At 40.8% G+C, this 27,059-nt stretch overlaps 2 protein-coding genes across 2 annotated transcripts; one reads left to right on the top strand and one right to left on the bottom strand.

Moving 5' to 3' along the window:
• The first annotated feature begins 545 nt into the window (after positions 1 to 545).
• On the top strand, positions 546 to 9,179 carry psph (phosphoserine phosphatase). Its single transcript, XM_047391819.1, has 6 exons — positions 546 to 704; positions 1,340 to 1,483; positions 3,979 to 4,113; positions 5,764 to 5,909; positions 5,995 to 6,143; positions 8,680 to 9,179. Exons 1-6 carry the CDS (start codon positions 655 to 657, stop codon positions 8,788 to 8,790), a joined length of 735 nt encoding a protein of 244 aa, XP_047247775.1. The 5' UTR covers positions 546 to 654; the 3' UTR covers positions 8,791 to 9,179.
• Positions 9,176 to 21,632, bottom strand: nipsnap2 (nipsnap homolog 2). Its single transcript, XM_047391818.1, has 10 exons — positions 21,473 to 21,632; positions 20,835 to 20,974; positions 20,705 to 20,750; positions 17,688 to 17,782; positions 17,312 to 17,382; positions 17,079 to 17,219; positions 13,366 to 13,397; positions 12,415 to 12,509; positions 10,224 to 10,307; positions 9,176 to 10,130 (listed from the first exon to the last, which is right to left on the bottom strand). Exons 1-10 carry the CDS (start codon positions 21,562 to 21,564, stop codon positions 10,066 to 10,068), a joined length of 861 nt encoding a protein of 286 aa, XP_047247774.1. The 5' UTR covers positions 21,565 to 21,632; the 3' UTR covers positions 9,176 to 10,065.
• Between the last annotated feature and the right edge of the window lie 5,427 nt (positions 21,633 to 27,059).

The following is a 27,059-nucleotide window of genomic DNA, read 5'->3' as shown; positions in this document are numbered from 1 at the left end:
TTGTTTCTAATGATGTATTAAATAAATAAATGGTACCTATAATTTAATGTCACATTTAATGTTACATTTCTTTCATGTTACATTTACTTCACTTTTGGGACATTCACAACATTTATTTATTTAATTATAATTTTATTGTTTTAATTGTGTCCGGTTTGACCCTCCATTCTTGATGCCTGTATAGGAGGTCATGTCAGAATTTGAATCAGGTGTTCTGGAGCAGACGTACATCTAAAACCTGCAGGGAAGGGGTCCCTGAGGACCAGGACTGTGAACCATTGAGGTACAGTTTCTAAATTGTGAAGGTAATGGCTTTTTGCACTTTTGTTCCCCAAGAACAGTTCTCTTACTAGGTGCATTTTTCTTTCGTTTCAGCTACTTGAAACATAAAAGTAATGTCATTGTTCAAAGGAAACAATCACTTAATAAATGAGTAAAATACAACTATGTACATTTTGTTTATTCAGCTGAGATAGGCATGGTCTGTTTCCTTGTTTGATATTTTATTATTTCTTCATTATTATTCTTTTTACTTTAACTAGCGAACCAACTGGTGAGTGGGCGGGAACTTTGTCAGCTTCGCTCTGATTGGTTGGCCGTTTGGCGCGTCACTTCCTCAGCGTTGAGCCCATTGAGAGCGGTCTCTCTCGGCTCATGTCCAAACGAGCAGCCTGCTTGTGCCTTATCAACGCTCCCCTTTTTCGGTATGTATAGAAAAACAACGTAAAATTCCATAATTTTGTCGAATATAGTGTTGTGCTTCAGGGTTAAGTAGTTTATCACTGCTGACAGTTGCACCAGTAGTTCTGAGGGGGTAGGTAGAAGTCAACCGTCTGTTCTACAAATAAAAGACATTCCAGAGGCTTTTCCAGACGACTGAAGCCTTGACTTGTTACGTCAGAAGAGGAGTACTAGCAGCATTGACGAGGTTTATGCTTTGTTGTTTTGTTGTGTGTTAAAGTATCAACCTTTAGTGTTTTGCCTGCCGCCTTGGGGTGATGCAACAGGGACAGAGGATGTCCACCCCTCCACCCATCCATCCACCCATCGGTCAGATTATTGCATTGTAAACATTGTTTTTAGTTCAGATCAGCACGTACAGTTTGCACAAAGGTATTTCACTGAATAGTTGTGTTTTCTGCTCCGATGGAGAAAAGGGGCCCTCTGCATGCAGGGTTAAATCAGGCGTAAGAGATGTCCCCTTAAACCAACAACACAGCAACAGACCTCCCAGATGACTTCCCAGTGTTAGCTCTTCATGTCACCTGACTCCCTCAGTCTGAATTATCAGGCTTAATAGCATTTTGCTCATCTCATGTTGAATTTTGTCACCCCGCAGCACGATGACAACTATTCAGGAGACAAAGGAGCTCTTCAGGAGAGCAGATGCTGTCTGCTTTGATGTGGATAGCACAGTCATCAAAGAAGAAGGCATCGATGAACTCGCCATATTCTGTGGTGTGGGGGATGCGGTCAGAGAGATGTACGGAAGCTGCTTTTCATGAACACTTTTGCAAAAGTCCTTATACCCCTTTAACCTGTCCTCATTCTGCCATACTACAACTAAAGGCGACACATTTTATTGGGACTTTATATGATAGACCAACACAAAGTAGTGCATTATTGTTAAGAGGAAGGAAAATTATATCCGATTTTTCTGGTTTTCACTCCTGTCTTGAGTGAGTACTTTATAGAACCACCTTTCAGTGGATGCTGCAGGTCTTTTGGGGTATACCTTTAAGGGCACATCAAGTTTTTTTTTCATCTTCTTTGCCACACTCAACCCTCTTGATTGGATGGGAAGTTTCTGTTAACATCAATTTTCAAGTCTTGCCACTGATTCTCAATTGGATTTAGGTCCAGGCAATTTTACACATGAATCTGCTTTAATCAAAGCCATTCCATTGAATTTTGGGCCCCATGCCAGTTTTCCACAAAATGGGACCTCTCATGACTTTCTTCTTACCAGTTGCACTGGATTTTAAGAGGTAATAGAGTACTACAAATAAACAACACACTTTTCAGATTTTTAGCATTTTGCAAATCACATATTTTCCTTCAACTTCACAATTGAACCCGATAAAATAAGTACATGTTTATTTGCAACATTGACCAAAGTGCTGTACATAAATACAGGTCCTTCTCAAAATATTAGCATATTGTGATAAAGTTCATTATTTTCCATAATGTCATGATGAAAATGTAACATTCATATATTTTAGATTCATTGCACACTAACTGAAATATTTCAGGTCTTTTATTGTCTTAATACGGATGATTTTGGCATACAGCTCATGAAAACCCAAAATTCCTATCTCACAAAATTAGCATATTTCATCCGACCAATAAAAGAAAAGTGTTTTTAATACAAAAACGTCAACTTTGAAATAATCATGTACAGTTATGCACTCAATACTTGGTCGGGAATCCTTTTGCAGAAATGACTGCTTCAATGCGGCGTGGCATGGAGGCAATCAGCCTGTGGCACTGCTGAGGTCTTATGGAGGCCCAGGATGCTTCGATAGCGGCCTTTAGCTCATCCAGAGTGTTGGGTCTTGAGTCTCTCAACGTTCTCTTCACAATATCCCACAGATTCTCTATGGGGTTCAGGTCAGGAGAGTTGGCAGGCCAATTGAGCACAGTGATACCATGGTCAGTAAACCATTTACCAGTGGTTTTGGCACTGTGAGCAGGTGCCAGGTCGTGCTGAAAAATGAAATCTTCATCTCCATAAAGCTTTTCAGCAGATGGAAGCATGAAGTGCTCCAAAATCTCCTGATAGCTAGCTGCATTGACCCTGCCCTTGATAAAACACAGTGGACCAACACCAGCAGCTGACACGGCACCCCAGACCATCACTGACTGTGGGTACTTGACACTGGACTTCTGGCATTTTGGCACTTCCTTCTCCCCAGTCTTCCTCCAGACTCTGGCACCTTGATTTCCGAATGACATGCAGAATTTGCTTTCATCCGAAAAAAGTACTTTGGACCACTGAACAACAGTCCAGTGCTGCTTCTCTGTAGCGCAGGTCAGGCGCTTCTGCCGCTGTTTCTGGTTCAAAAGTGGCTTGACCTGGGGAATGCGGCACCTGTAGCCCATTTCCTGCACACGCCTGTGCACGGTGGCTCTGGATGTTTCTACTCCAGACTCAGTCCACTGCTTCCGCAGGTCCCCCAAGGTCTGGAATCGGCCCTTCTCCACAATCTTCCTCAGGGTCCGGTCACCTCTTCTCGTTGTGCAGCGTTTTCTGCCACACTTTTTCCTTCCCACAGACTTCCCACTGAGGTGCCTTGATACAGCACTCTGGGAACAGCCTATTCGTTCAGAAATGTCTTTCTGTGTCTTACCCTCTTGCTTGAGGGTGTCAATAGTGGCCTTCTGGACAGCAGTCAGGTCGGCAGTCTTACCCATGATTGGGGTTTTGAGTGATGAACCAGGCTGGGAGTTTTAAAGGCCTCAGGAATCTTTTGCAGGTGTTTAGAGTTAACTCATTGATTCAGATGATTAGGTTCATAGCTCGTTTAGAGACCCTTTTAATGATATGCTAATTTTGTGAGATAGGAATTTTGGGTTTTCATGAGCTGTATGCCAAAATCATCCGTATTAAGACAATAAAAGACCTGAAATATTTCAGTTAGTGTGCAATGAATCTAAAATATATGAATGTTAAATTTTCATCATTACATTATGGAAAATAATGAACTTTATCACAATATGCTAATATTTTGAGAAGGATCTGTACAAACAATGACAGCAAAGTACAACAGTAGTAAACAAACAAGAACCCCCCTCATGTCTCTCATACTGATCTCTGTAATGTGAGAAAATGTTCAAAGGTTCAAGGGCTATGAATACTTTTGCTGGGTGCTGTATCTGTTTACATACTGTCCTCAACACATTCTCAAATTTATTTACTCTGTTTTCCAAAAATTACCCCGTTATTAGATTTTAACCAAATATACTTTCACATTTCAGGACTCTTAAAGCCATGGGCGGCTCAATGACGTTTAAGAAGGCCCTCACTGAGCGTCTCTCCATCATCCGATGTTCCAGAGAACAAGTAAACAAACTCATAACGGATCACCCACCTCAACTGACACCAGGCATAAAGTAAGTGGGTGGAGAGTCCGATAAAGTCAATCAATTCAACAGATTTTGTTTTGCACTGCATGCAGAAACATTTCCTCCAAGCGCAAAGAACAAACTGGATATTATATTTCCATAGATACACCACACATCTTTTGTTGTTGCTGTTTTATGATATGATTCTGATTTTTTATTTTTTATTTTTTTTTGTGGTCTATGGTTTTGCCAAACCTGGTCCAGGTAAAATTAGTCCATATTTGCCTTCTTGCTTTGTCAGTATTTGGTGTCTTAAAATGTAATTAATTATAATGAAGTAGCACATGTATAATACGATGAATGTGTAGTTATACAAGTTAAGAAGTATCCAAAGAATACAGGGATGTAATCGGCACAGTTCTCAACCAGGTGAAAAATAGAGGGCCATTGATATTTTGAGCTTCAAAACCTTTGGAGCTAACTTAATGATAGTATGAAATAAAAACAAATCAAAATTTAAAAAAATCTTTAAATATTAAAGGTGATAAAGAGTTTTCTCTTTAATGCAGATCCAAATACCCTCCAGATGTAAAATTATGCTCTGAATTATACTCTGAACCACTTAAACCTGCAGTTACTTGCTGACATGACTTGTTTCTGCTCAAATCAGGTGGACATCTGGACTTTGGCTGGGCCATTGCAACATCTTTATTTTTTATTTTTGCCTGTTTTGTAGATTTGCTGCTTTGCTTGTGATTTAACCAGTTTTAGACAAGCATTAGTTGTCAGACAGACAGGGGGCCTCAATCTTTACTCTAAAATACTTAAGTAGACAGAGGAGTTCATGTTCAATCACTGATTGCAAGATGCCCAGATCCTGGGGCTACCGAACAAACCCAAATTGTCACCTCTGGTCCTGTGTTTGACATTTGCTACAAAACATTTGTCACGTGTTGCATTTTGTTTTCTCTGAACGTCTGGTTTGGTCTCAACTGTCTTAAGTACATCGTTTCAGAAGTCCTGTGGTTCATTCAGGTGCAACTTTGCAAGCCAAGCTGTATTTAGACAGAAAAGGCTTCCAATCTAGCCATTTTATTTTCATCCTTTTCAAACTTTAATGTCATAAACTTATCTTGTTGACTGCTGTAGACTCAGAGCTCTTTGGGTTTTTGAAATGTCGATCAGAATTTCAAGGTCTGACCTTAGGGTAAACATGACATCCACTCCTAGGAATAATGGTAACTGCCCTAAATGTTTTCAAATTGTTCCCAGTTTTTCCCAATTAAAATGATGGACTTCAAATGATTAGGAAATGGCTTTATAATCCTTCCCAGATTGACAGGCTGCAACAACTGCTTCTTGAGGGCATTGCTGGTATCTTCCTGCTTTGGAGTTGTTAATACGCACCTGTAGGTTCCAGGCTTGTAAACAGTCAGAACGGCTTCATGAGCTGCATCTCACTGCTGACTTTCCCTCTTAAATCATATAAAAGCAGCAAGTGCATACTTAGTTTTTCCCATGACTATCAGTACTAACCTGGTTAACATTTCTTCAGAGGGAAATTAAAATTAGATGATGTATAAAAAGGAAGGTTAAATAAACAATGAAATAATACTCTTGTCAAAAATTCTTACATGAGTTTATTTATTTTTTTTAATTCTTTGTAGTTGACAAATGCTTTTGTTCATCTTTGTTCAGGGAGCTTGTGGACCGTCTGCATGAGCGCAACATAAAGGTGTTCCTCATTTCTGGTGGTTTTCGTTGCATTGTCGAACATGTGGCCTCTCAGCTAAACATCCCTCTGCATCATGTCTACGCCAACCGACTCAAGTTCTACTTTAACGGTAAGAACCAGGTCATGCCGTTTGACGCTCATCTCTTTTTATTTGGCTCTTAAATTTTGTGTTCGTTTTCCAACTAAAATTTCAGGCGAATACGCTGGTTTTGATGAAAGTCAGCCCACAGCTGAGAGCGGAGGCAAAGGAAAAGTGATAAGCATGCTGAAAGAGCAGAACGGCTTCAAAACAGTGGTGATGATCGGAGACGGAGCCACTGATCTGGAGGCCTGCCCCCCAGCTGTAAGTGAATTAATGCAGTAAAACATCTGCATTAATGTTTTAGAGATGCACTCATCAGAAAAGATGACGCCACAATCTAAAGGTTTTGAACCAAAAAAAAAAAAAAAGAAATTTACAGTTTAATAAAAAATAGCATGTCAAAAATTATTTATATCCTTTACAAAAATCAATGGAAAGATCCTTATTGGTGTTACAGCAATCAAGGCCTTATAATTGCTGACCAATTTTTTGCATCTTAGAATCTTCTCGCTGGTATTTTGACGATTTGTCTTTGATGATGAGCTCCAAGTCTTTGAGCTTGGAAGACCTCTTTGCTATCACCTTAATTTTTTGCCCCTTACAGATTCTCTATCAGATTCATGTCGAGACTCTGGGTCGGACACTCCAAAACGTTGCGATTACTTCTTGTCAGACGTTGACGAAATTATAAGATTTGTTTAAACCCAAATCTGCCAGGGGTTGTAAAATAGTTAAATAATATTTTGAAAGGGAGACAAAAACCATTATGCAGTTGACGTTTTAAACTGTCATTAGCTTTGTGTATTAGCAATGACTGCAACCTGAGGCCGTGGAGCCGCATATGGCTTTTAATAAGCCACTTTGTCCAGAATAATAGCGAACTATTACTAAAGCTAATGAAAATGACTTGTTTTTGCAGCTTTTCTGTGTTTTTAGGCTAATCCTGTATAGTATTTCTACAACAGAATTAAACTAGTGGTGCAATGACAACCCTTGGCCTAGCATTACTACGTCAGTTACCATGTGTATTTACAGGGGTTGGACAATGAAACTGAAACACCTGTCATTTTAGTGTGGGAGGTTTCATGGCTAAATTGGACCAGCCTGGTAGCCAGTCTTCATTGATTGCACATTGCACCAGTAAGAGCAGAGTGTGAAGGTTCAATTAGCAGGGTAAGAGCACAGTTTTGCTCAAAATATTGAAATGCACACAACATTATGGGTGATATACCAGAGTTCAAAAGAGGACAAATTGTTGGTGCACGTCTTGCTGGCGCATCTGTGACCAAGACAGCAAGTCTTTGGGATGTATCAAGAGCCACGGTATCCAGGGTAATGTCAGCATACCACCAAGAAGGACGAACCACATCCAACAGGATTAACTGTGGACGCCAGAGGAAGCTGTCTGAAAGGGATGTTCGAGTGCTAACACGGATTGTATCCAAAAAACATAAAATCAAGGCTGCCCAAATCACGGCAGAATTAAATGTGCACCTCAACTCTCCTGTTTCCACCAGAACTGTCCGTCGAGAGCTCCACAGGTTCAATATACACGGCCGGGCTGCTATAGCCAAACCTTTGGTCACTCATGTCAATGCCAAACGTCAGTTTCAATGGTGCAAGGAGCGCAAATCTTGGGCTGTGGACAATGTGAAACATGTATTGTTCTCTGATGAGTCCACCTTTACTGTTTTCTCCACATCCGGGAGAGTTACGGTGTGGAGAAGCACCAAAGAAGCGTACCACCCAGACTGTTGCATGCCCAGAGTGAAGCATGGGGGTGGATCAGTGATGGTTTGGGCTGCCATATCATGGCATTCCCTTGGCCCAATACTTGTGCTAGATGGGCGCGTCACTGCCAAGGACTACCGAACCATTCTTGAGGACCATGTGCATCCAATGGTTCAAACATTGTATCCTGAAGGCGGTGCCGTGTATCAGGATGACAATGCACCAATACACACAGCAAGACTGGTGAAAGATTGGTTTGATGAACATGAAAGTGTAGTTGAACATCTCCCATGGCCTGCACAGTCACCAGATCTAAATATTATTGATCCACTTTGGGGTGTTTTGGAGGAGCGAGTCAGGAAACGTTTTCCTCCACCAGTATCACGTAGTGACCTGGCCACTATCCTGCAAGAAGAATGGCTTAAAATCTCTGACCAATGTGCAGGACTTGTATATGTCATTCCCAAGACGCATTGACGCTGTATTGGCTGCAAAAGGATGCCCTACACCATACTAATAAATTATTGTGGTCTAAAACCAGGTGTTTCAGTTTCATTGTCCGACCCCTATATCAGAAAATTTGGACCCTAACTCTTGAGACTTTTTAAAGGTTGCCAACATTTTGACATCCAGAATCTTCCATAACAGAAGTTGAAGGCTCCAAAGGATTAAACAGACCTGCTCTGTTCAGTCTTCCTGTTATTTGCTGAAAGTCTTACTATCTCACAGACATGTCTCGTCATAATAGCTTCTTACAGCTGCGCCTCCTCTGAAGTCATTTTTTATGCACCCCACTGATGAAAACTACAGACTTTTTAGCCTTCTTCACTTAACAACATCCACACTGATTGTTGTCAGCATGTCCTGAAAGCCTTTACCTATGCCATCTGGCGTAAACCTTTTTCAAAGGTCAGGAAAGGCTGATAAAGGTAAAAGTTGTCCTATTCCTGTCACCGGCTGATATGTCGGTGCATTCGTGACATCACAATGGGACTTAGGCAATTATGCTATGAGGGCAATGATACATATTTGGTAGATCTTTAAAATATGCAATCTTCACCTTCAGAGTGCTTTCATTGGATTTGGAGGGAACGTCGTCAGAGCCCAAGTCAAGGAGAGAAGTTCCTGGTATGTGAAGAGCTTCGATGAGCTGCTGAAGGAGCTGGAGAAGATTTAAACACGCTAGAAAAATTCTGTTACCGATTTAACCTTTTATATTTGCACCCAAAGGTGTGCCGGTGAAGCTTTTTATCTATTACACACTCAATAGATTTTTATAGTTGAATATAAGTATTTACACTAGACAGACTTAACATTAATGTTGATTTTTTTGTACTAAAAAGGTAACTAAACACTGTCTGGATGGACATTAAGAAGTTAGTGTTTTTGTGCTTTTTACATAAAAACCTTACAAGTTGTAGGCATTATGTTATGGCATGTGCAATGAGAATTGTATTAAAAATGTGTTCAGTACTAAAAGACCTGTAACCTGACTTGACTGTCAAAACTGTGGCAACTTCAGTCCTTTAAGGAGCATCAAAATTAAAGACGAGAACATGCTGTAAAGGATGTCTGAATAATTTTAATTTGTCATTCTCTCCCACCTCCTAACATTTCTTCTTTGAAAGAAAATGATAAATGCGGATCCCTCAACGATACATTATTACAGTACGAAGCAGCATCGCTCCAACAGATTCAATCACTCACTCATGGAGAGATTGTTCCCACGTTATTTCTACACGGTTAAGAGATGTTTGATTAAAAATGGATTTTAAAACCAGGCATACCGTCTCCACAGGAAAAAGCTACGAACACAGCACCAGGAAAAGTTAACGTCGCTTTGACAAGAAATGTAATAAGACACAGAACAGAACCTGGAGTGTTTTGTTACAGACAGCGAATATAAAATTCTGATATCTGCATTGTACAATATGTGGTACTTTATCATCTTGACAGGTCACTGAGATACGTTTTTAAATCATAGGTTTCATATTTCAATCAGCAATGACGTGGCTTACAACACTTTGTCAACACATTTAAACACATTTAAATAAATAAATGGCTACTGCCCTGAGCAGTGAATTTCAACACTATTACTTTCTTTTTATACTTTTTCAAGCAACCTTTGTTGCTCCCAAAACAGGAGACGAGCTCTTCTCCTGGACCACGTTTAATGTGGCACTAGATGTTGCACATGACTATCAGAAGGTTTTAATTTGGTTCATTTCTGTCCCTAAAACAGAGGAGCTGTGTGACCAAGAGTGTGCTACCTTCTATATCCGTTTTAATTTGAAGGTATTTTAAGAAGTGAAATCTTGAAGTTATAAAGCAAATATCAAAAGGAGAGGGCTGCTGTTTGGTAGCACTGACAGAAGGTTGGACCCATGATGGCAATTCACAGAATGGATGTTAACATTCGAAGGGGCGCCACTTAAAAGCAAATCCTCCCTCCTTACTGCAGCGGGGACGCTTTAGTTGGGATCATGACCCTAGAATCCATGTGCTGAATGAGAGGGACTGCAGAGAGGGATAAAAGAAGAGCTTCATTATGTTGACATCACTTAAGGAAAACCGCAGTAGCTGGAGTACGAAGGGATTTCCTTAGCTCACCGGTGTAATACACCACTTCATGCCAGCCCTCCTGCTGCCAGACGGCATTCCTCGTGTCTTCTCGGGACTGAAGGTCTTTGTAAGCTGCAAAGTAAACAGTACGGGTACATCTTAATAAATTAGAATACCATCAAAAAGTTGATTTATCTAAGAAAATTAAACTTGTATTCTAAAGGCTCATTACACAGTAATTCATTTGAAGAGTTTATTTCTGTTAAATTTGCTGATTATGGCTTACAACAAAAATTTGAATATTGTATAAAACCAATAACCGACATGTCCAGCAGACAGTCGCTGATACGCTTCACAAGAAGGGTAAGCCACAATGATTTCTCCTAAAGAACTTACATTTTCTAGTGCTGTATCCAAGCATATTATTGGAAAGTTGAGTGGAAGGGGAAAGTGTGGTTAAAAAAAAGGTGTACAAGCAACAGGGTTAACCAAAACCTTGAGGATTGTTCAGATTCACATGGCTGACTGCAGTGGAAGTCGAAGCTTCTAGCTGAGTGCCACCACACACCGACGTATCCAGAACATGAGACTCCAGAACCAGATGGCATGACAGAAGCATCTTACCTTAGCTAAGGAGAAAAAGAACTGGACTGTTGCTCAGTGGTCGTCTTTTCAGATAAAAGTAAATGTTGCATTTCATTTGGAAATCAACGTCCCAGATTCTGGAGGAAGAGCGGAGAGGCACAGAACCCAAACTGTTTGAAAATCAAGGATGAAGTGGGGGTCATGGGATCTACTGGTGTCTGTTCACCGTGTCCAAAGTCAGAGCAGCTGTCTACCAGGAAATGTTAGAGCACACCACGCTTCCTTCTGCTGACAAGCTTAACGGAGAAGCAGGTTTAATTTTCCAGCAGAACTTGGAACCGGCCCACACTGCCAAAAGAACCGATATCTACTTTAATAACAATGATTCACTGTCTAGCAAACCGGCCTGGCCTAAACCTCAGAGAATCTATGGGGTATTGTTAGAGGAAGAGGAGAGACACCAGACCCAACAATGTAGATGTGATGAAGGTCATGATGAAACCGACCCGGGTTTCCATTACACCTCAGCAGAACCACAGGCTAATCGCCTGCATGCAATGCTGCACTGATGCAGTAATTCATGCAAATAAGAACCACCTAAGTATTGCATGCATACAGTATACTAGACAGAATATGAATATACTGTTTATTTCTGTTTTTTAAAAATCCATTAGTATTGGTTTTATGCAATATTCTAATTGTTTGACAAACTAAAATTGGGATTTGGATTCTCTAAGTCAGAATCACCTAAGTTAAGAGAAATACCCTGGGTTTGTGTTGTTTTCTATGGTTTATGTTACTGAGGAGGCAACTTATCTGCAGAGTCTATGGAACATGATTAATAGGATGATCAAGAAAGTTTGATCAGCAGCTAGTTCTACCTCTAAGATATTTGAAGATACTCTGAACAAGTGAATGGGTCCAGACTGAAGCAGTATACCGTTTGTGACAAAGTACGCTGGTCTTCTGAAAATGTCTGGAAGGAACCATCTAACTTATATTTTAGAGAGAAATTTCCCATTAACCAGCAGGTACAACATTCACTGCCAAGGCCACCTGTTTGACTCCCAAGTTTTCATAAACCAATCAATCTTACTCATTAAACTCTAGTGATGTTAATTTGAACATGCCCACTTCCTATTAATGATGAAATTACACAGATTCAGCAGCATGCATGCCAAGGCTGCTGGGTCTGTAGATTGTCTTCCAAGTAGAAACACATTTTGTGCCAAAACCAGCGACGGAACCAATTAGATGCTAATCTGCTACTATGTTCAACACATACAGCCAGATAAACTAGCACACAGCTGTATGTGTGTGTCTGCTTTATTAATTTCTGTTTTATGGTTCTTAACTATGTCCCAGTGGCGTTTGTGAATGAAATGATTAAACATCATGTTGTATTGGCCTTCGTAGTGTTACTAGTTTCTTAAAGACACAAAGAAATTGTTAGTACTGATGGTTAATATATTTTTAACATTTTTTATGCATATATGTTGCTTGTTTTGTTTAGAAATCCTAATGCAAGACTGACGTAGCCAAGATGAAGCTTGTAACACAATGTGAGCAATACGCTTCTGTTTCTCAACTAACAAAAGGTACTCTGTAATCGGTAAAATGATGTAAATTTGGACATGCTTGCGTTTAGTCATACCCCAAAGGTGATGGACCATGTAGAGGTCACCAATCTGGGAGAAAAACCCTCCCACGGCCTCTCTGTTGCGCTGGCGGTATCGGATTGCTCTAGCCCTGCACACAAACAACAACTTGAGTCACAACCACAGCCAAAACACACCAACCCTCCATCTAAGATCATAAACTCTCCTCATCTCTGAATTTACTCTGGACTCCGTCTAAAAACGGGCACGAACCTCATGAATCAATGAACTGCTGGACCTTAATGCAGGCCAGGCTGGGGTGAGCCGTCGTGGAAGGAATGTTTTAGTCTCGTGTTAATTTTCCACCCCAAAGCAAACATGCGCATTCAGATCACGTCTATTAAACTCTGAAGGCTCATTTCTAAATGTTGTTGTAAAAAGCAGAACTTCAAGCTGTCACCTACACAAATTACACAGAAATTGCTTTAAATAGCTTTGCTGACGTTATTTATAAGTCTACGGGGGGGGGTGTGTGTTCAAATGACGGCGAGTTAAGAACAAGCTTAAAAGCAACAAAAAAAAAAAAAAAAAGGTGAAATCAACCTCTCTTACAGTGATGTTTAAAAACCAAGCTCATATATTTTCCCCCGGAGACTTCACATCATTTCATTGCTCTCAAGTATATTTATGCATGTATAAAAACGGCACTAGATGTGTTGACGGAACAATTTTCATTGGAAAAATCTTCAGCGGGCTCAATTATGCCGTCACACATGATCAAGACAGCCGTTTAATCTTAAAGTCATGCGCCTTTTATTATGTTCAGGTCCTTCAAGCAAACACACAGCTTCACTTGGGACTTTATCTCGGTTACGGTGCAGCTTGAAATATAAAAGCCCCTCTGGAGAATAGCTCTTGTTAATGACAGTGTGATGAGAGAGGGTTCATGTACTGCAACTGCTCTGTAACTACAGTTCAATGAGTCAAATGAATTCAGGCTGCCTTACCAGTAATTACCCCACTCGATCATGGTTCCTGGCTGCAGGAAGAGGGAAAAGAAACACAACATTCCTTATTGCAATAAAACAGAGAGGGTTCCAAACTTCTTTCCAGATTAAATGCATTAAGATGCAAGAATAACTACACATCTTCAATCATCCAACTGAGCTTAAGACAACAAATGTCCTGCTGTTTGTCAGAGATAATCTCAGGCTTGCGTTTATCAGATGCTGCAGAGGGAACACCTCAAGCCTTTTCAGGTTAGACAGAATGACTGAATCTGCAAGAGATGGCTTAGTTTTGGTTCAGATCAACGTTTGATCTAACATTAGGCACAATCAAATACTGAAATCGTTAATAAAAGCAGAAATATCCTAATATTCGTGGGGGAAATGCAGACAGCAGGTGTGTTCTTTCTTTATCTGGTCTGATTGCAACAGAGCTTCAGGTATGATTGCAAGCAGTTGTGGGAACTGTCACAGAACCGAGCACAGGACAAAGGATAGAAACACTGTTAATATCTGCAAAGATTATATATTTTAGTCCTGACTTCATCTACAGCAGGCAGTAGTTATGTACAGCTGAGGTCAGAAGTTTAAATACCCTTATCAGGAATGTCATTTTAATTTTGGGCTCTCATTTTTTTTACTTTACTTCTTTTCTCAGTGTGACTTTAATTATTTATATGAAGAAGAATTCTGTTCTGAGGAGGGGATTTATGGTGAATTTACTTTAGTTCACTAAGAGTAAAATGCAGGATTAAATATTTACATACAGGTCCTTCTCAAAATATTAGCATATTGTGATAAAGTTCATTATTTTCCATAATGTCATGATGAAAATTTAACATTCATATATTTTAGATTCATTGCACACTAACTGAAATATTTCAGGTCTTTTATTGTCTTAATACGGATGATTTTGGCATACAGCTCATGAAAACCCAAAATTCCTATCTCACAAAATTAGCATATTTCATCCGACCAATAAAAGAAAAGTGTTTTTAATACAAAAAACGTCAACCTTCAAATAATCATGTACAGTTATGCACTCAATACTTGGTCAGGAATCCTTTTGCAGAAATGACTGCTTCAGTGCGGCGTGGCATGGAGGCAATCAGCCTGTGGCACTGCTGAGGTCTTATGGAGGCCCAGGATGCTTCGATAGCGGCCTTTAGCTCATCCAGAGTGTTGGGTCTTGAGTCTCTCAACGTTCTCTTCACAATATCCCACAGATTCTCTATGGGGTTCAGGTCAGGAGAGTTGGCAGGCCAATTGAGCACAGTGATACCATGGTCAGTAAACCATTTACCAGTGGTTTTGGCACTGTGAGCAGGTGCCAGGTCGTGCTGAAAAATGAAATCTTCATCTCCATAAAGCTTTTCAGCAGATGGAAACATGAAGTGCTCCAAAATCTCCTGATAACTAGCTGCATTGACCCTGCCCTTGATAAAACACAGTGGACCAACACCAGCAGCTGACACGGCACCCCAGACCATCACTGACTGTGGGTACTTGACACTGGACTTCTGGCATTTTGGCATTTCCTTCTCCCCAGTCTTCCTCCAGACTCTGGCACCTTGATTTCCGAATGACATGCAGAATTTGCTTTCATCCGAAAAAAGTACTTTGGACCACTGAGCAACAGTCCAGTGCTGCTTCTCTGTAGCCCAGGTCTGGGGAATGCGGCACCTGTAGCCCATTTCCTGCACACGCCTGTGCACGGTGGCTCTGGATGTTTCTACTCCAGACTCAGTCCACTGCTTCCGCAGGTCCTCCAAGGTCTGGAATCGGCCCTTCTCCACAATCTTCCTCAGGGTCCGGTCACCTCTTCTCGTTGTGCAGCGTTTTCTGCCACACTTTTTCCTTCCCACAGACTTCCCACTGAGGTGCCTTGATACAGCACTCTGGGAACAGCCTATTCGTTCAGAAATTTCTTTCTGTGTCTTACCCTCTTGCTTGAGGGTGTCAATAGTGGCCTTCTGGACAGCAGTCAGGTCGGCAGTCTTACCCATGATTGGGGTTTTGAGTGATGAACCAGGCTGGGAGTTTTAAAGGCCTCAGGAATCTTTTGCAGGTGTTTAGAGTTAACTCGTTGATTCAGATGATTAGGTTCATAGCTCGTTTAGAGACCCTTTTAATGATATGCTAATTTTGTGAGATAGGAATTTTGGGTTTTCATGAGCTGTATGCCAAAATCATCCGTATTAAGACAATAAAAGACCTGAAATATTTCAGTTAGTGTGCAATGAATCTAAAATATATGAATGTTAAATTTTCATCATGACATTATGGAAAATAATGAACTTTATCACAATATGCTAATAGTTTGAGAAGGACCTGTACACTCATTGCCTCGCAGTAAACAGAGAAATCACAAACCTTTTCTGGCCATAAACAAGTTTCTGGTATAATTCTGGTTGGAAATTAGACCGCTTGCTTTTCTGGAACTGACCTGGCTTTTAAGTATAGTCCATATTTTTTCAATAGAGCTGAGGTTTAATGCCGTTCAAGAAGCTTAATGTGAGCCTGCTTTTGCCATTTAGAAACCAGTTCTTATGTGTGTTTGAGATCTTTGTTCTGGTGGAACCCAACTGCATCCAAGCTTCCACCATCCAACCCAAACGGTCACCCTCAAATAAAAAGAAACTGGAAAGGATTTCAGACACACAAAAACAATCTGCCTGATGTGAACTGGAAACTACTAGAACACCAGAGTCACTCTCTACAGTCAGGCAGGTTTGACATAAACATGGACTGAAAGAAGCACTCGCTCCAAACTGGAAACCTTCAAGCTCAACTCTAACATGGGTCAGGTTTTATAGATGAGACCAAGTTGGACCTGTCTGGTCACAATCACGTATGTTTGGATGGGTCAAGATGAGGTCTGACAACACTGCACCAGCGTCCAAGCATGTCGGTCTCAGCATCATGCTGAAGGTCCGTTTTGCTAAACAAGGAGGGTTCAGTCTTGGCTCACAGCCAGATGGTTGAAACATGGACAATGATCGCAAACATGTTAAAACGTGTTTGGCAACAGATAAAGAAGGATAAGGAAGCTTCTACTGAAAATTAATGGACATGGCTTAAAAGCCAGATATGTGCCAGGTAGTCAACCAATTTAAATAATCTAGAGATTCTGATGGGAAGAAGGGTCAAATATCCAAGTAAACTAGGGATGGGTTCCAAGAATAAGGTGTAGTTTCTCCACAATTTGCTGAAGGGCATTTAACCAAATACTAGTGGGGGTGAAAGAACACATTTTAACTTGTAATGTATAATTTGGACATTAAGTGGATTAGATAAAATGATATAATACAAAATGAAACATTTTCTTGGTTATAAAAATTCATTGAATGTCACTGAAAAGAATGGCTCGGGTAAGTTTAAAAGCCCAAAATGAACATGGTAGTGCTGATAATGAGTGTGTTACAGAGTTTAAAACATTATTCTGACATTTTGGGGACACCTGCTTATGATATTACCAATTCCCCTGCGACAGCCCCGTGCAACATGGCTTTACTCAGTAAAACAGCAGTACATTATTGTGAGGTTTTCAAGCTTCATAGAAACTATATGATGTTTAAAGGAGATTTGCATTAAAGCAAGATAGTTTATTCTTTAAAAACAGCGTCTGCAGATTCCTCCTGTGATCCAGTGCAATGATTACCCTGAGCACACAGTGTGGCACTAATGCCATGGTGTGCTGGGGCGTTCCTCACCCTGAGCTGGTAAGACCTGAGCTCGTAGATGTTGGGACCATCCCTGGGAACGGGCTCGTTCCAGAAGCTGAACTCCAGCAGGAGTTGATTCCTGCGGGACAGCAGCATCTTCCCGCGCTCCTTTCTGTACGCCGTGAACTCCTGATGTCCAACAGACACGGATCGATGAGCTTTATTGAGCGGGCGACCAAACAAGAGCGATAAATACATAAGGTGCAGGAACCGGTGATCACCTTATTCTGCCTGAGCTTGTTCATGACCTCAGTCAGAGCTGGGTATCCACCTCTGTACCGCCACAGATGAACTGCAAAAAAAAAACTTCTTGTTAATACAAGTTCAACAATACGGGAGACAGGATGTGATCAGATGTAAAGTTAGTTAAATGCAGTTTCTTTTTTTCCCCTAAAAAAATATAAATAATCAATATTAAAAAAACTATATAAATATATCCTAATTACATGCTGGCAATGTATTGTCTGGAAATGATTAGTTTTACAGACTATTTACTTCCATGAGATGCAGTATATCATGCCTGCTGATTGTGAAACCATGCACAATAGCATAGACCTGCTATACTGCAGATTTGTATGTTGATATTAGTAATCCTACCAGCCTGGTCTTGTTCTCCATACCAGGTATTCCAGGTTCCCACCAGCTCACAGGGGTAGTACTTATCAGCATGGATGGAAGGCAAAACGTCCTCGCTGCGATAAACGAGAAACCGAATTAACACTCACATGAAGCCAAATACTGGAAGACGTGATAAACGCATCCACATGCGACTTTTAAAATGCAAAAATCTTTTCTAAACAACAGAATCCAAGCAATAATTTGACCAAATAGATTTTACCTGCAAGTACACATCCTCCAGTCATCATAAGGTTGAGGCAGTTGGGACTGAAATTATACAGAGCCTTGCAAAAGTATTTATACCACTTTATTTTTCCACATTGTCACATTACAACTATAAACTTAGATTTTATGTAACAGAGCAACACATACATATGAGTTGGAGGTAAGGGTTAAATTGTTCTCTATTTTGTTTCTTTTACAATAAAAATCTAAAAAGAGTGGCGTGCATTTGTAATCAGCCCCCTTCACTCTGATACCCTCAATAATAACCAGTCGTCTTCAGAAGTAATTAGCTAATAAAGTCCACTCGGGTGATCTCACTAAGTACAGCTGGTCTATCAAGGTTTCAGAGGTCTGGTAGGGAACATCAGTGAGGCTATGGAGAAGATATAAGTACGGTTGGGTTATTAAACGACACCCCCACCTTTCAACATCTCACAAAGCACTGTTTCATCCATCATTTAAAAATAGAAAAAGTTAGGCATAACTGCAAACCTGCAAAAACATGGCTGAAAAGAATTACTCAGAGAAACAGCAAAGACGTTCACGGTAACTTTGGAGGAGCTGCAGAGATCCACAGTTCAGTGGGAACAACCTGTTGACAGGACAACTATTACTAACGAGCTCCACAAATCTGGTCTTTAGGAAAAGACTGGCAAGCAGAAAGCCGCTGTTGAAAGAAGCCATAAAAGGTTATGTTTGCAGTTAGTCACAAGCAGGTTGTTCAGGTATAAGAAAGCTGGTGAGAAGAAATAGGAAGTTGAATGGAGCGAAGTACAGATACGGTAAATACTGGAGGCTGCAAAAGACTTAAATGGGGGAGAAGGTAACCCTAAACACACAGCCAGAGCCACAATAGAATAGTTCAGATTAAATCATTTTCGTGTGTTGGAATGGCCTACTCAAAGTCTAGACCTAAATGTTTGTGAGAATCTGGGGCAGGAACTAATACTGATCTTCACAGACACTCTCCTTCCAATCTGACTGAGCTTTAGTTATTTTACAAAGCAGAATAGCCAATTGCCAAAATGTGAAGGTTATGAATAATTTTGCAAGGTACTGTACTTAATTTTAACCATCCAATATACAGGTCCTTCTCAAAATATTAGCATATTGTGATAAAGTTCATTATTTTCCATAATGTCATGATGAAAATTTAACATTCATATATTTTAGATTCATTGCACACTAACTGAAATATTTCAGGTCTTTTATTGTCTTAATACGGATGATTTTGGCATACAGCTCATGAAAACCCAAAATTCCTATCTCACAAAATTAGCATATCATTAAAAGGGTCTCTAAACGAGCTATGAACCTAATCATCTGAATCAACGAGTTAACTCTAAACACCTGCAAAAGATTCCTGAGGCCTTTAAAACTCCCAGCCTGGTTCATCACTCAAAACCCCAATCATGGGTAAGACTGCCGACCTGACTGCTGTCCAGAAGGCCACTATTGACACCCTCAAGCAAGAGGGTAAGACACAGAAAGAAATTTCTGAATGAATAGGCTGTTCCCAGAGTGCTGTATCAAGGCACCTCAGTGGGAAGTCTGTGGGAAGGAAAAAGTGTGGCAGAAAACGCTGCACAACGAGAAGAGGTGACCGGACCCTGAGGAAGATTGTGGAGAAGGGCCGATTCCAGACCTTGGGGGACCTGTGGAAGCAGTGGATTGAGTCTGGAGTAGAAACATCCAGAGCCACCGTGCACAGGCGTGTGCAGGAAATGGGCTAAAGGTGCCGCATTCCCCAGGTCAAGCCACTTTTGAACCAGAAACAGCAGCAGAAGCGCCTGACCTGGGCTACAGAGAAGCAGCACTGGACTGTTGCTCAGTGGTCCAAAGTACTTTTTTCGGATGAAAGCAAATTCTGCATGTCATTCGGAAATCAAGGTGCCAGAGTCTGGAGGAAGACTGGGGAGAAGGAAATGCCAAAATGCCAGAAGTCCAGTGTCAAGTACCCACAGTCAGTGATGGTCTGGGGTGCCGTGTCAGCTGCTGGTGTTGGTCCACTGTGTTTTATCAAGGGCAGGGTCAATGCAGCTAGCTATCAGGAGATTTTGGAGCACTTCATGCTTCCATCTGCTGAAAAGCTTTATGGAGATGAAGATTTCATTTTTCAGCACAACCTGGCACCTGCTCACAGTGCCAAAACCACTGGTAAATGGTTTACTGACCATGGTATCACTGTGCTCAATTGGCCTGCCAACTCTCCTGACCTGAACCCCATAGAGAATCTGTGGGATATTGTGAAGAGAACGTTGAGAGACTCAAGACCCAACACTCTGGATGAGCTAAAGGCCGCTATCGAAGCATCCTGGGCCTCCATAAGACCTCAGCAGTGCCACAGGCTGATTGCCTCCATGCCACGCCGCATTGAAGCAGTCATTTCTGCCAAAGGATTCCCGACCAAGTATTGAGTGCATAACTGTACATGATTATTTGAAGGTTGATGTTTTTTGTATTAAAAACACTTTTCTTTTATTGGTCGGATGAAATATGCTAATTTTGTGAGATAGGAATTTTGGGTTTTCATGAGCTGTATGCCAAAATCATCTGTATTAAGACAATAAAAGACCTGAAATATTTCAGTTAGTGTGCAATGAATCTAAAATATATGAATGTTAAATTTTCATCATTACATTATGGAAAATAATTAACTTTATCACAATATGCTAATATTTTGAGAAGGACCTGTACACAGGATAACCCAAGGATTCTCTATGGTTTCCTGCACACTTGTTCCTCACATTGTTCGTAATAATTACACTTACCAGAGTTTATTGTATGCATCCAGGCACTCTGGCTTCACATTATGGACTGAAAAAGGCAGATGTTTCATTAACATTATTGTTAAAATTAGACATTAAATGGTGAAGATCTAATATTCTTGTGAGGACTTACACTGAATTTTGTAGAGGTTACTTTCCTCATTTTTGGTCAGCAGGGTGGAGTGTGCATCCTTTCTGGGATCAACCTTCCTGACAAACAACGACCTAAACCAGCTGTCCTCTCGGTTTCTGTTGCTGGATGTGGACAATCCTCTAAACAAAGAACACACATGTAGAAATAATGAAGGACTAATGCTGGAAAACCTCAACTTCATGGCCTGAAAACACATCTGGGATGCAGGAGGCTGTAGGAAACTGTTACAATGCAGCCATTTACTGCATATGCAATGATCCACATGCTGCCTGCAAGAAATAAACAGAACTGTGGTATTTTTATTAAATGAAGCTAAACAAGGAATAACAAGCTGACCTTCAGTACTGCACACGGTCAAAGACAAAATATGACAGGGACTCGTATTGTTTCACTTCTACCAACTAACACACGCAGCTTTTATCACACGCCTCCCGGAGATAAATCAGTAGGTAGATGTAGCTCCAGGGTGACTAACCGCTGAAGGCCAAACCAGGCTGGCTAACAGTCAACGGGTTAGCTTTGCCAGGCTCATTGCAAGTCACAGAAAAACAGACTGAATATAACACACATCCGCTAAAATAAGAGGCTGCAATCATGACAGCCAAACGACTGCTCACCTGACACACAGCGAGAGGTTTCCGGCTGACAGAGCTCTGCTTTTAGCCGGGCTGAAGCCTCCGCGGACTCTCTGAAGGACTCCTGTCGCCATCTTCAGTTTAGGAAACAAAGTCAGTGACCGCGTCTGACCGCGAGGTGGCGACAGAGCTCCGCCTCTAAGCTGGCGACACAACAAGCCTCCACTGCCTTTTAACTCGTTCACGTTTTGTCTAAAAATAAAAAACAGTCACTCGGTATAAAACTACCTTTCCCTGAAATTACCGTAACACATTTTTTAGGTATGTCGCTACCAGATTTGCACATCTTGACAATGAAATATTTACCAAATCTTTTTAAAAACTAACTCAAGCTCAGTCAGACTGGATGGAGAGTGTCTGTGAACATCAGTTTTTTTGAAGTCTTGCCACATATTTTTGCTTGTATTTATTCTGTCTGGACTTTGACTGGACCATTCTAACACATGGAAATGCTTATTGAAGCCATTCCGGTGTGGCTTAGATAAGCATTGTGTTTAGTGTTGTCCTGCAGGAAGATGTTTCTCCACCCCCAGTCTGAAGTCTTGGGCCTGTAACAGGTTTTCATCCAGGTGCCCTACATTTAGCTCCATCAATCTTCCCATTAACTCTGACCAGCTTCCCTGTCTTTGCTGAAGAAACAGCCAAGGTGATACCACCACCAGTTTTAGTATGGAGATGGCAGTTTAAGGGTGTAGTGGAGTTTTAGTTTTATGCCACCCATAATGCTTTGCTTGTAGACCAAGAATTTAAATTTGGGTCCCATCTGACAAAGAACAGATGTTTGCAGTGCACAACTAATAGTTGTGCTGCTGACATATTTTGAGTTGTAGATCTCTGCAGCTCCTCCAGAGTTACCACGAGGCTCCTAACTGTTGCTTTAACAAATTAGGTTTTTGTCATACAATAACCATAATCATACTGAACAAATTAGAAAAATCAAACCTTATAATAAAATAATCAACTTTGCATAATTTATTGGTACCAAACTAGCAAACCCTCTCCTCTCATCCACTCTCTTCTCTTATGCTTGCCTCACAGCTTTTCTATAAGGTTTATGTGTGGGGATTTACTAAGATGACCATGGAAGAAGCTTGATTTTGTGTCTGGAGAAGCACCCAAAGTTGAACAATTTTCAGTTTTCTGGGTAAGTCCATCAGATTTCTATTGAAAATCCCCCAGATTTTAAAGACATCGAGATGCCATGATCCCAGCAAGGTTTCCAGTGCCTTTGGAAGAGAAAGAGGTCCAATTCTTTATAGATCCTCCTTTGTGAAAAAGGAAAAGTAAGGATGATTGACTTTTCTACAAAGAATTTAGTAATCTGAATCACCCATTATGTTACGGACACATGATGACTCCAAGATGCAGATCTTTGCTTTAAAGACCTTTTATTTTATTTTTTTACCTCCATACCATCCTGCTTACTGGGAGTTATGGCAGATTTAACTTGGGTCCTCTTCCAGCCTTGTGGCCAGTGGCTAAAAAAAGGGGTCTCTATGTCATTTCATATTTGTACCCCAGAGAAACATCAAGTTGTGGATTACTAACAAAAAGTCCCTGGAAAATGCTATCAACCTAAAGACTGCAAATTATAATGAAAGAAAATCAAGAAAATGTTACAGGTGCAAATAAATTTGACCCCAAAACATTTTACTCAAATTAAAGCTGAATTTTGTTCAGCTTTTGACACATTTTACGAGGGATGCCAAAAACTATGGAAGCTGTATTAAGAATTGAGGATCTTTTTAAACTTAACATTAGAAATAATAAAATTCAGAGCAAAATAAAATGTCGTTATTTAATGCAAACATGTGGCATTTTCTTAACAGGTGATGGCGCTATAATCCAGTTGAAAACCCTTCATAAGCAGCTTTAGTGCATCACATCTGAGATAGTGTAACAGTATGAAAACCTTCTGTAAGTGGTCATTTTGTAAAATATGAAACTGTCTGTAACTAAGCTCTATTTTCACATAAAGAGAAGCTGCGTTAAACTGTTACCAAAACAACCGATGCCTCTCTTTGTGAGAAGAAAAACAAAGACAGATTGCTATGAAACACAAAGCATTGGTAATATGGATACTATAACACCATAATCACAGTAAGGTCTATGAACACGTGAAACGAAAGAATATAGTGGGATGTGGCTTCAGTTATCGACGCAGCTGTGTCGGGTTTGAGTCCCAAACCTGGCGACCTTTTCTGTATGTCTTCACCATTTCTTTACCCCCCTTCCTGTGTGCCTACTTGCAAAAAATAAAAGCCACTAGTGACAGTGTTTTCCCCAAAAACTAGATTTTGTAACACCAAATAATATTTTATTTTATATCATATGACAACTGCATGACTGCAGCCTACTGCCAGTTCATCTAAAATAAGCTAAAATGGCTATTCTGACCCTAACGAGAAGATGCTGACTCTATCAGGGAAATTAGGAGTTTTCATGTATTTAAAACATACTGAAACAGACAAGCTGCTGTGCTGCTTCCCTGAAACCTTCAGGAAGAGCCTGTTGCCACAGATGGATCCGGCTGCACAATGGTGAACGGTAGTGGGGGGTGGATGTGACGGGGTTGCAGCCATGGAGGAATTCAGTACAGTTTAGACTGATTTATTACTTGACAGTGACTATGAATTTAATGGGGACCACATTGCTGAAGCCAACTTGGCTACTTTACCACCGGAGGAATTCAGAGAAACTATGGGGGGATTTGTTTTAAGTTCAAAGACATAAATCATGAAGGAGTTTGTGCACGGTGAAACATTTTTGAATAACAACAGGTAAAATGTGGATATGTCTGGGAGTTTCAAGAATGACTGTATCCAACCATTTTACTCTGTAAGTAAATACCTTGGCTGGATTTGTAGAAAAAAACATGATTTGCTCCCCAGTGCACTACTTAATTAGCTCACCTCATTTAAGAGTTAAATAAAGTTTTTGCTGTTGTTAAAATAGAAAGAAAACTCCCTGAGAGCCAATTCAATTCAATAGGATTTTACAGCAGAGCAGCAGGTTGAAACTGCTTATAATGTCAGCACAATCAAAATGGTCTGATCTGTATTTTTACCAAACTTAGCTGGACATGGAATGTTTTTTACAAAAGGTTTATTTCATTATTGGAAGAAGTGAGATCCGCTTTAAAACAGAGAACTCCAGTTTCACTTCTCCAACTATATATGATGCACAGCATTGCCAGTATAGAAAAATGTGTTTTGTAGAGTCCATCTACCCATCCATTTTCTATACCCGCTTCTTCCATACTGGGTCACGGTGGAGCTCCATTGGGCTACAGGCGAGAGGTGGGGTACACCCTGGACAGGTCGCCAGTCCATCGCAGGGCAACACAGAGACAGACCGGACAAACAACCATGCACACCTAAGGGCAATTGAGAGAGACCGTTTAACCTAACAGTCATATTTGTAGGAGAAAGCCAGAGTACCCAGAGAGAACCCAGGTATGCATTGGAAGAACATGTAAATTACATGCAGAAAGACCCCAAGCTGGGACCTTCTCGCTGGAAGGCAACAGTGCTACCAACTGCGCCACCATGCAGCCCGTTTTGTAGAATATTAACGATACTTTAAGCCCCTCTAAAAACAATGCTTATCTCTTATCAGTTTAGAGCTTTGGCTTCAGAGCTGCCTTAATTCCTGACTCAAGCTCCAAAAGCATTCATCAGAGATACTGTATTGGTCCATGTTGACTTAATAGCTTCAAACAGTTGCTGCAGATTTGTCGGCTCCGCGTCCATGACGCAAATCTCCTGTCCCACCACTTTTGAAAGTTGCTCTGTTGGATTAAGATCTGGTGACTGTGGAAGCCACGGAGTACAGTGAACTGTCATGTTTAGGAAACTGGTTTGAGATGACACCATGCTTTTTCCTGCTGGAAAAGCCTTCAGAAGACGGATACACTGTAGTCATAAAGGTGAGGACATGGTGAGTAACGAAACTCAGACCACGTACAAAGTCCTTTTAATCCCTTTTCTTCCCCACCCTGATGAATCAGCAACTTGTCTTAACAGCGGCTAGATTCCTAAATGAATGGAGTTGCCATGTTTTTGGCTGATTTGCCGTGTCTCAACAAGCACTCGAAGCTGGCCAGTGAACTGTGTAACTGCTATGCTAGTTATGAGAGCTTTTCAGTGTTTTCACTGAATCAGCTGTTCTCATTTCTGATTTTCTTTTCTTCCTATATTAGCTGAACTAAAAGTCACAAATAAAAATGTGCTTTTTGGTCAAAAAAGCTTAATCTGTGCTGAGCTTTTTTACACACAGACCTTGATAGTAACCAATATTTCATTAATGTGAACAAATTAAAAAAGAACTATAATTTGATCCTGGCATTGTTTTCAGAATACAGTTATGATTAACGTCGTTTTATCACCAAATCCCAGGACAAAATTACAATATGTCTGGAACTCTGGATAGCAAATTTCTCACAATGCTGAAATATACACTGCTCAAAAAAATAAAGGGAACACTCAAATAACACATCCTAGATCTGAATGAATGAAATATTCTCATTGAATACTTTGTTCTGTACAAAGTTGAATGTGCTGACAACAAAATCACACAAAAACATCAATGGAAATCAAATTTATTAACCAATGGAGGCCTGGATTTGGAGTCACACACAAAATTAAAGTGGAAACACACACTACAGGCTGATCCAACTTTGATGTAATGTCCTTAAAACAAGTCAAAATGAGGCTCAGTATTTTGTGTGGCCTCCATGTGTCTGTATGACCTCCCTACAACGCCTGGGCATGCTCCTGATGAGACGGCAACGTAGGGGCAGGCAATCAGCAGGCCAGCGACGTAGGAGCCGATGATCTGACGGCCGGCGGCAGGACCAAGAGAACCCACAGCGGAGCTCGGAAACGTGGTGCGAAGACCGCTTGGACCTTCAGCGAGGCCGTGGAGATCTGCGGTGGAGCTGCAGAGACACAGCAGGCGGAGAGGGTGTGTCCTCGCACCCCTCAGGGACAGGAACAGGAAGTGGAGACACGTCCTCCACGAACTCCTCCGAAATGGGAGCCCGGGATGGAGGCAGTTCGTCCTCGGAGCCCTCCAGGACAGGACCGGGAACAGGAGCAGGAAGTGGAGGCCAATCCATCCACGAGCCCCTCACGGACAGAAACAGAGTGTGAGGGCGGCTCGGCTTGGGACCCCTCCGGAACAGAACTAGGAACAGGATTGGGGTGTGGAGGTGGTCTTCCATGAACCCCTCCGGAACTGGACCAGGAACAGGATCAGGAGTCGGAAGCAGGGGGAACCAATGACATACATGACCAGACAATCAGGGGAAAACTACGGTGGCCGGGGGGGTGCAAAACACTTTTACAAGTACTGAAACAAATTTACATTTCGGAAAACAAATTTACATTTCAGAAAACAAATTTACATTTAGAAAACAAATTTACATTTTAGAAAACAAATTTACATTTAGAAAACAAATTTACATTTAGAAAACAAATTTACATTTAGAAAACAAATTTACATTTCAGAAAACAAATTTACATTTAGAAAACAAATTTACATTTCAGAAAACAAATTTACATTTCAG

Source organism: Girardinichthys multiradiatus, chromosome 18 (assembly GCF_021462225.1).
Source record: "Girardinichthys multiradiatus isolate DD_20200921_A chromosome 18, DD_fGirMul_XY1, whole genome shotgun sequence".
In the NCBI taxonomy this organism is placed as follows: domain Eukaryota; kingdom Metazoa; phylum Chordata; class Actinopteri; order Cyprinodontiformes; family Goodeidae; genus Girardinichthys; species Girardinichthys multiradiatus.
This window is presented reverse-complemented; position numbering and strand designations above follow the sequence as displayed.